At 38.6% G+C, this 10,406-nt stretch overlaps 1 protein-coding gene across 3 annotated transcripts; it reads left to right on the top strand.

Moving 5' to 3' along the window:
- Nucleotides 1-5,295: 5,295 nt before the first annotated feature.
- LOC112189722 lies at nucleotides 5,296-10,024 on the top strand. Of its 3 annotated transcripts, XM_024329075.2 has the most exons (6): nucleotides 5,296-5,530; nucleotides 5,611-5,740; nucleotides 6,897-8,619; nucleotides 8,703-8,786; nucleotides 8,883-9,150; nucleotides 9,232-10,024. In XM_024329075.2, exons 3-5 carry the CDS (start codon nucleotides 6,915-6,917, stop codon nucleotides 9,008-9,010), a joined length of 1,917 nt encoding a protein of 638 aa, XP_024184843.1. In that variant the 5' UTR covers nucleotides 5,296-5,530; nucleotides 5,611-5,740; nucleotides 6,897-6,914; the 3' UTR covers nucleotides 9,011-9,150; nucleotides 9,232-10,024. The 3 variants fall into 3 exon arrangements, with proteins under 3 accessions (XP_024184843.1, XP_040370566.1, XP_024184842.1); XM_040514632.1 differs by lacking the exons at nucleotides 5,296-5,530; nucleotides 5,611-5,740 and adding an exon at nucleotides 6,229-6,261 and having other exon boundaries at nucleotides 9,245-10,024; XM_024329074.2 differs by lacking the exons at nucleotides 5,296-5,530; nucleotides 5,611-5,740 and adding an exon at nucleotides 6,229-6,261.
- The last annotated feature ends 382 nt before the right edge of the window (nucleotides 10,025-10,406 follow it).

Below are 10,406 nucleotides of genomic sequence, written 5' to 3'. Positions count from 1 at the left end.
TGAGAGGCAGAAGTTGAAGGAATTTCGGAACGTTCCGGTTGGTGGATCTCTCGATCTCAATTTTGGATCCACTGGTTCTACTAGTACTGACAGATCCATTGATCTAAACTTTGGGTCACGTGTCGGCTATGGTGCTGATGGATCGATCATGGAACAACGAGGAGAATATCACCAGGAGATTGAAACCCTTCCACTATTCCCCATGCATGGTGAGGACATCTTTGGCAACATGAAGACTACTTCCGAGGGAGGTAGCGGTTATGGCGGTGGCTCTCGCATTTCTCTTGAGCTCAGCCTCAACTCCTACGGAGATGCAGACATGGCTTAGTATAGTGTATAAAGTTTTTTTTTTTGTTTTTTTTGTTTTTTTTGTTTTTTGTTTTTTTTTTTGTTTTTTGTTTTTTGTTTTTTGTTTTTTTTTTTGTAAATAGCTGAATTTAATAAGACAGAATGAATGCAGTTTTTTTTTTTTTTTTTTTTTTTTTTTTTTTTTTTTAATATAAATACTCAAAAATAAAAGACAAATATATATATAGGACTCAAAATGAAAGACAAAAATATAAATCTCTTCCCCCACACTTAAATATTGCATTATCTTCAATGTAATCAATTAAAAGCATGCAATGAAATAAGTAAGCATAGATAGAAGACATTTACGAAAACAAATCCTAAAATAAAAACAATAGAGAAAAAATGAAAAATAAAAAGAAATAGGGAAAGAGAAAGCAAATCTGATTATATTCTGAATTGGGTTGCCTCCCAAGTAGCGCTTGTATTTTATGTCTTGCAGCCAGACAGTACCTACATTAAATAAAGTTAGTAACTATAATTAACAAAGAAATACAAAATAAAAACAAGTATAACTATTAATTACAAACTACAAGTATAATTAACAAGTATATTGTACATAAGACACAAGTTAAGTACTCAAGTGAGTATAAAACGTGAAAAATATTTTTACAAGTTTAAAGTGTGAAACAACAAAATAATTTACACGTATAGAGTATTCACAAGTATTTCTTTTGTTATAAACATTATTGATATCGAATCAAATTCCAAGCGGTAAATAAAGTGGACGTGCGGCCCAAGTATAGTCGCCTAGACACAAACTCCCTTTCAAATCGTTTGGGCAACCTTACTGAAATGACCAGGTGGGGGAGGACGAACACGAGAGGAAAAATCCATTTTGGCATGAGCTACTCCCACATAGTGGTTTAGGCCCATTTGCAAGCACTTCTGGATTCAAAAACCCGTCATGAACGTTGTCCCCTTCCTAGACACCATTTCACATAGGCTTTCTTACTAAGATGAAAAAGTTCATAAGTGTGAAGACAGTTCAACAAGTGTTAATAAAGGCCGCCCTCAACCTTAAGGGACCTGAACTAGGTACCAATAAGGGGTTTAGGCCAATATTAACAAAAGAGACTTCACCTATTCCTCTCAATTTACAACATACAATTAAAATTCGTGTTCAATAATATAAATAACATCCTAGTTAATTTAAACTAAGTTTCAAACAATTTTTAAACAACAAATATATACAATAAATGACACAATTTAACAAGTGATTTTTCAATCCCCGGCAACGGCGCCAAAAATTGATGCGCCTTTGGGAACGCATAATTTAACCCTGAAATATCGTTAGTAGTATAAGCAAATAGGGATCGTTCTATCCGGGGATTGAGGGTACACTTGTAATTGTGAAACAAATAAAGAAAAGTATTATTTACAAAAATAAAATAAAGAATATAAATATATAGAATTGTATAAACAAATAAAGAATTAAAATAATAAAGTATTATTTACAAAAATAAAATAAAGAATAAATATATACAAGTAAACACAAATAAGGGGGGGGGATTAGGATTCTTAAAATTAAAAATAAAAATAAAGAAAACGTAAAAACATATATACAAGGGTGGAACGCAAGGAACAAAGATCAAAATCAATTCCATGTAATCAAATTCGATTCAAACCCTATAATTGTTCTTCCAAGTCATGAGAGAGGAGTTGATCATGTGAAACATTCGAAAGCAAATGATTTCCCATATTTTACTTTTCAATGCTAATTAACCTAAGCGAAAGCACCTAGATTAATCCTATCAAACATGCAATCAAGCCCTAGAAAGCTAGTCAATCATGACATGTTCAACGCATTAGACATAGAGAAAGGCTATCAACTCAAGTGTACAACTTAGTTATGGAAAAGTCCACCTAATTGCAATCCTCTTCAATTAAATTCGATTCTTGTCCAGAACCTTTACTACTTTTGATTCAAGTTACACAAAACGAAAAGTCGATTTCATGTTCTTAAACCTAGCACCAATTACATGCAAATCCTATAAGTGTCGACCCAAATAAGATAAACATATAAAAGTTTTCTGTAAAGCAAATTTAATCGAACAAACTCACATAAGCAACTTAGAATCACAATTATAGAATTCGAAAACTTTATTTAAACATAGAAATTGGGCTTAAACTTTGCCCTAAACATTATTGTTAACTAGAATTCATAGTTTTACAAAATCAAACAAAGAAAACAAGAGAAAGGATATAATACACCTTGAAAGATGAATGATAAAGCCTTGAGACGAAGAACTTGAAGATCCTTGAAAGCAAGCAATCTTCTAGGGACGACACAAGGGTGGATGGCGGTTGGGAAATTGATGTATTGCATGGCTTCTCTTTCTCTTGGCTTGAAAATGAAGAACAAGAAAACTAGAGAATGGAAAAGAAATATGGAGAGGAAATGGAGAGACAAGGAGATGGAATGGATGAAGGAATTGGTGACTAAGGAAAATGGAGAGGAAATGGTGAGACAAGAAGATGAAATGGATGAAGGAATGTTTGTGGGAAAATGGAAAGGAAATGGAGAGACAAAGAAGATGGAATGGGTGAAGGAATTGGTGATTGAGAGTGAGAGGAGAATGTGTTTAAATAGGGAAGAAAAAGAAGAGTGAAATGATGAGATGAAGAAAAATAATGAAAGTGGAGTATGAAAGTGGTTTGTAAAATATGTAAAAGATGAGGTAATGATGAAAGCAAAGCATGAAGGTGAAGAAATGTGGAAGTGATGATGATCTTTTAGGGTAGAAAAAATGTATCCAAGGAAAAAGAAATGCTTTCTTCATATGGGTGGGAAACATGAATATGTGGTGTTGAGCTGTTTTCAGGTCAGTTTCTTCCCCTTTATTCCTTCAATTATTTCTCCATCAAAACTTCAGAATGAGCCTTGGACTTCTTCATAAAAAATGTTCCACTATGAGTGTAGATCATCCTGACAAATTTTCAGAGCTTTATTCCATGTGGTTGGGCCGGAAATGCTGCTGGACCTCTTACAGGTCCAGTTTTCCGGTTTTGCTTATGTAGAAAATTGGGCTGATTGTTTGAAGGCCTTCCACTCATATTTTTCTCTGGTACTCTTCATAAGAAATGATCCTTTAGGTGTCTAGAATGGATCTGGAGAGCTTCAGCTCATTTCAAGTTCATTTGGTCAGGTGGCCGCTCCTTCTTCCTTGCTTGGCTCTGATTCTCCTAGCCGGAGTAAGAAAATATTCAAGGTTGACTTTTTAGTGCATTTTCATTCTTCTCCATCATTTCTAGGTAATTATGGACGTAACACTCATTTCTTCTTCATCTACTCCAATGTACCTAAAAATAGAAATTAAGTTAAAAATCGATTCGTTAAGGAATAACTAAGCAAAATGTGAGGAATTAACATTTAAAATATCGCATTAAAATGCTCCTATCACTTGCCTCAGTGACTCTATCTTCATTCGGCTTCAATACTTATCGTCGGCTAACTTGACGCTGGACTCTATCCGGATTGGCTTTAATGGACGTCATCAACGGCTGCAATTAATCTTGAAGTGGGCTATCTTGGATTGAATTCTCCTTATCGGCTGACATGAATTTCAAGTCGACTGAAATACTACTTGATCAAATTTCATTTTTATCGCTTATTGGCCTCTCTGACAATCGGCCATTATCCTTCTAAGTTGAGTTCGAATTGGAAACCAATTAGAGTATTGGCCAATGGGCTTTTAGACAATAAACCAATGACTACGGGCCGGCCGATAACCAAAGGCCAAACTTTCGAAACCCTCTATCGGCCTATTTTTTATGTGACTCGTCTTAGATCAGATGAATTGTCCAATTATTCATCGGCCAACATTTTTGGCAATCGGCCCAATTATTTGTTGAGTGGCAAACTGTAACTAGAAATCATTCAATAACTATGCACATTAGCTACGTCCGAGTGGCCATGCAAATGTGGGTACAAACATTGCCCCCCCAAGTTTCTTAAGCATCGGCGAATGTCGCCGAGTGGTTGAGAAATTTGAGTCAACTTGGGCCCCTAATCGACTTCGAAAATTCATGTATTAATGCTCCACATGACCTCCTTGATGGCTAGAACATACTTCCTTCGTTGAATGAGATTTCGGAAAATTGACTAAATTGGCGAACCAAATTTAATGGCCGAAATCCAAGTTGATAAGTTGGCATCTATACCTATGTTCTAGTGAGTAACAGGACAACTTGAGAAAATGATATTCGAGTGAGTTGTTCGTTAGTAGGCCAACACGGAAATATAGCTTTTGGTGGCCAATAATGCAATAGATACAAGGAGCAAATCGACTAATGAAGGCCAACAAATAACTTACTCGAGTTTAGCCGGTTGATAGAACTGGAGTTGGCCAACAAGTGAGAGTGGCTCATGGAAGCCAATTTGTAGTTCATGTTGGCCAACAAGTGAAAAAACCTTAAGTTAGCCATTAAATGAGTGGCTAGTGGGAGCCAGCACATGAAAAATCTTCAAGGAAGCCAACACATGAAAAAGTTCAAATTGGCCAATAATTTTCAAGTTGGCCAAAGGAAGGAAGTGTAAGTTTGGCCAACACAAGAGAGTAAGCCATCAAGGGAGACTATTTTCAAGTTGGCCAAAATGAGGGAGGGTAAGCCAACACATGAAAAATTTAAGTTGGCCAACAGAGAGAGAGGGTCAGCCAACACACAATATATTTAAGTTGGCCAAATGCATAAAAACAAAATCGCAAGTCAGCCAACTCAAAATGAAAGTTGGTAGACAACTCAAAAGAAAGTGGCAGCCAAATGAAAATGAAAGTTGGTAGACAACTCAAAAGACAGTGGCAGCCAAATGAAAATGAAAGTTGGTAGACAACTCAAAAGAAGTGGCAGCCAAATGAAAGAAATAGTCAGCCAACGCAATGAAAACTTGGCAGCCAACTCCCTTCGTCTTTCTTTCTCTTCTTTCGGGTTGGCTGTGCACCCATTTTTCTACGGGTCGACCCATTGGTGATTTATTATTCTTTCCCTTCTTATCCTTTCAGCTCCTCACGACCACATGTTAACTCTTCATTCTCTCTTTGACAAAAAACACAAACCAAGCTTTGCTGTGGGTGGTCTTCAAGCTCCCACATACCCATCTTCAAATCTATCAAATTTTCAACAAGTGAACTAGGCATGGAAGGAGTAGGTGATGAAATCAGCTATCATCATTACACGAAAGGTACGATCTTGAACTTTTTACTTGACATGGAGAACCAGAAAACTCAGATTTGCCAAATCTAATGAATATCTCTTCTGCAGATCTTGAACTTGGCATCTTATAGTCATCTATTCCATTGTTCTAAAGTTGAAATCAAGGCTGGGTATCTCGAATTTGAACAAATTCCACTCTAACGGAGCTGTATAACAACTGGGTAACCTTGAATTGCAGGTATAGCTCTTGCTGCTTTTGAAATGCAATTTCGTACTTTGGGATAGTTAGTTGTGCAATTATAGCATTCTGCACTATTGTTCTTATTTTTTCCAGAAATCTACAGTATATGCCATGAACTAAACTGACTGCAATTAAGCACTCGATGGGGACGTGAGTTTGGGTGATGCAACTTGTCCTCAAATTATCTTATAATTTCCTTTTTCCTCTTGTCTTCGGCCGATGCAGTCTTTCCCCTTTTTATTTATTTATTTATTGAAGGACTGAATGCTACCCCACCACTTTTTGCTGCACACTTGCTTTGAGACAACCTACGTTTATTGTAAAGAGAATTGCTTCATTTATATGATAATTTGATTGCAATAATTCGTGCAATTAATATATTGCTGTCAACATTCAAGGACCATGCTGAATAATATATTAATTACAAATGCAAAGGACACGGCCACGAGCACAAAAGTGAAATTGCACAACTATTTATGCTTCCCCCATGCAATTAATATATGGCTGTCAATTATGAAGTGAGTTCCCAGTTGTCATATCACATTCATTGTTTGTCCCAGCTTTATTTGATGCAATTGCTGTCAATACATTGCAATTGCAATTAAAACATGTGCAGCAATTATATGAGCTTTCTTCTCCATGCAATTAATATACGTTTATGTCAATTGGCCCAACTCCTTTGCCGAGTGGCCATGCAATTGTTCCAGCAATGAAGCTTTTTTTTTTTTTTTTTTTTTTTTTTTTTTTTTTTTCTGTTATGGTCAAGTTGGTTCATAACGTCTCATATAATTAATAGCACATCTTTTTTGAGTGGCTTGACCTATGCAATTGTAAGGTACCGGACATCTATAGTAGGGCCTCTCATATAATTAATAGGAATGATTTCGTTCACTCATATAATTATGTGCTATTAATCTAATTGATAAACCTTCAATTAGTTTATTTGATAAACCTCGGGCAGCCAGTCTTTTCCGTGTGCAATTGGCCATATATATATATTTTATATGTCGAGAATGTCTTGGCTCATATGCATGTAATATGCTTTTGCCCCCCCCAAGTTTCGTGGTTTTCGGCGAATAGCACCGAATAACTAGAAACTTGGTGTACTCTGAGAAACATGGTGTGCTAACCAATTATGCTCTATATCATGCAGGACTTGGTTGTCCAAGCAATGGCTTCGAAAGGGACCAGAGAAGACAATTATGAAGGCAAGCAAAAAAGTATCACCAAACGCTCATTTGCATTGGCGGAAGCACTAAGTCAAGCCACTGAAAAGAATGCCTCGGCCTTCATGAATAGAATAACACAACGAGTCCTGAATGAAGGTGGGGTACGTCAACTTGGCCCAAGTTTCCAGAGTGATATACCGGCTGATGTGGAAAAAATTTTGAGCCAGCATGAAGTGGATGATTCTAGCTATTTCAGTGATGGAAAAGCATGGGGAGCATGGGGAACAAAACCAGGAAAATGGCCTGGTGAAACGGCCAACTGGATTCCGTGGGTAGAACGAGTCGAGAAGCGATTTGGGGAAATATGGAAACGACTTGGGATCTATGACGCCATCAAGCTGTCCACCATTACTATTCCTTGTGACCGCTCCTTGCTGGTTGCTGCTATGTGTTTTTGGAGTTCTCAAACAAACTCTCTGGAGCTTCAGTTTGGTGCACTTAGTCCGACCTTGATTGATATAGCGGCCATTATAGGCCTGCCGCCATATGGGCAAGTGGTGGACATTGTATTTGCAGAAGGAAAGTTTGACATTGATCTTGGTGGTGAGCTAAGAGATCGAAGTAAGGGCAGACCAGCCGTTGCCAATTATAATACATGGATTGAGGTGTTTAACAGCGGCTTGGGAAATAAGTCACTTTATAGTATTGGCAGTGCAGAAGAGAAAGAGGAAAACCAGCAGGAGACAATGGAAGTAACTCATGTAGAGCATGCTGCGTTTCTTGCCTTTTGGATATGTAAGTACTTAGTGTGCACAACTTCTAAAAAAGTGAATGTGGAGTACTACAAGTTGGCTGAAGCATTAGCAAGTAAAGAAGTACAAGAGAGCGATCAGCCATTAGCTCTTGGTCCATTTGTGCTTGCCCACTTATACAGATGTCTTCACCATTGTGTGACCGAAGGACTGAACCCAAATTGGTCTGGGCCATTGTGGATTTTTCAGTTGTGGCTGCACACTTACTTTCCCACTTTCAGACAGCCGGGTTTAGCATTGGCCGTAGACACCACTCTTGGACAACAATTGGCTTCTCTTGATTTACTTCCTCATTCGGCAGAAGAGTGTTTTGAGGTGTTGTTCAAGTGTCCAGAGTTTTCTGCAGAACAGTTTGCCGTTTGTTTTAGTAGGAAGTATCCATCCTATCTTGCAATAGATATCAGCCAACACGCCTCAGAAAGTGAGACGAGATGGGAGACTGCGTGTTTAGCTTGGAAGAGTGCAATAGGTATGAGGGATCTCTTCTGGGGTGCCTTGTCTGGTAAAACACTCAAGTGTGGAGTGGAGTTATATTCACCATCCTATTTCAGTCGTCAGTTGGGATATTATCAAGCTATACCGGCTCCGGTGCCAGAATCGTCAAACCGATATAGTTCATTGCTAGCCGTTTTCTCCAACAAGGACGACATTGAGCAGAATAATAAGGCGTTTGTGTACAACATGAGCTTTCCCATGAAGACAAGAGTAGCAACTAGCAAGAGTTCCTCCCAGTTCAGAGAGTGGTGGGCGAAACGAGTAGGTAGCCGCTTTAAAGATGGGTTGGTGTCGGCTAGGCGATCGGCTTTTGCAGGAAATCCATGGGCACAAGAAAAGCCGAAAGCTGTAAGGCGTGGTAAAATAACAAGCAAAGTTTCTAGAGCAATCCCAACTATAAGTAAGTTGTTGCTTCCCCAAGTGTACTTTCATTTATGCACATGTTGTTAGTTTGTTCACTAACTTGGAGTTTGTTGAATGTAGGTGGCCAAGAATCTTTGAAGAAGTGTGCTAAAGGGAGCACAAAGAGAAAGGCCATCCATAGTGCGGCCACTGAGGCGACCAAAGGTAAGCCGAAATCAATTTGAATTGCAGTCGGCCATTATGTAAGGAATCATGACTGATGGCTAATGGCATTTCTGTTTTGTCTCCTTTGAATAACAGATGGTGCCACTTTGTCTTCAACGTCTCAATCTCCTCAAGCAAAACAACTGGTAACACAAGATGAGCAATCGTCTGAGAGCGAAGAACAATTGTGCGTGGCCAAACGAAGTTGCCTGTGGGGGAGATAATTTCTCTTGAAAGAATGGCTGAAAGCGAAGTTGTGACAAGGAATATGGAAGAAACACTTGTGCTCACCCAAACTTCAACGCAAGCCAGTATTCCCTCCTCGTCGTTTAGTGAGCAACACCTGGTGTTGGCTAATGAACTAGTAAGTATGCACCAAACATGTTTTGTGATTACTTCCCTTCTATTATGCGGAAGAACTGATTGTTAGTGGCTGACATTGTAGGAATGTAATCAAGGGTTTGAAGCCGAACTTCAGGCTTTCATGAGGGCATTTTCGGCCGATGCTCTAATCCAACCAGAATGCTGCTCGGCCATTTTGCAGTTACCGGCCACTCAATTGACATCAAGGGAGGAAATTGATGGGGCTTTGAAGGTGGTAAAGGAAGCGTTAACGCAGCCATTAAAAGAATTTGTGGAAACAGGCCAACTATCAAAAGTGAAAGTGGCCATGGATTTGTTACTTGGAGCCAAATACTTTGCCCCTCCCAAGGTAGCTCTTATTGGTGAGAAGTTAGAAGTGTTGACCCAACAAATATCCCGTGCAGCTGGTTCTTACCAAGAAATAGAAAAGAGGAGACAACAAATCTCGGCTTGTGAGCTAATGAAGAAAGCCTTGGTTCCCGAGTTTGGGTGGTGTATGGAACAAAAACGGGTTGTGGAGTCTCTTGAAGGCAAGATAAATGAGTTGGAAAGACAATTGGCATCCTTGAAACAAGAGAGAGAAGAAGTGGGGGAAAAGCTCCTTCAGAGGAGTAAGCAGTGTTTCCAAAGTCAAGGACAACTGAAGAAGATAGAGGCCGATTTGAAAGCTTCCGAGCCTAGGTGTATGCAACTTGAGAGTGACCTTCAGGCCACTAGTTGTACCTTGGGAGCTCTTAATGATTTATTAGCCGAGGAATGATGATTGATGTATGTGGCTCTTTTGTCGGCCATTGGCCGGTTTTTATAAACATTTGAAAGTTATGGGCCGATGAAAAACTTAATTAATTATTTGCTTGCCGGTAGATTATCATAAACATCATTGGGTCATGGATAGATAGTATCTTGTAGTAGTAAATACAAGTGAAGTATAATGGTCAAGCAAACAAACTGGAAATCTGATAAAAGTAATCTTTTCGGCTTAATTGCATCGGCCAGAATCAAGATGGCCTAAACATATATACATTATAAACTAGTGGCCATCTTTTGGTTACACCATTATTCAGCAGCTCGCGCTTCCCACATTGTGGGATAATATTTCTTTAGGTATTGGCCATTGATGGGCATTGCATGTCGTTCACCATCTTTATCTCTCAAATGATATGCTCATTTTCCAAGAACTTTGTCGATAATAAACGGACCCTCCCAATTTGGTGACCATTTTCCAAATCTGGGATCCTTTGTGCCGATGGGTAACAC

The sequence above is a fragment of the Rosa chinensis genome, chromosome 2 (genome assembly GCF_002994745.2).
Source record: "Rosa chinensis cultivar Old Blush chromosome 2, RchiOBHm-V2, whole genome shotgun sequence".
Taxonomy (NCBI): Eukaryota; Viridiplantae; Streptophyta; class Magnoliopsida; order Rosales; family Rosaceae; genus Rosa; species Rosa chinensis.
Note: the sequence above shows the minus strand (reverse complement) of the source record. Positions and strands in the feature narration are given on the sequence as shown.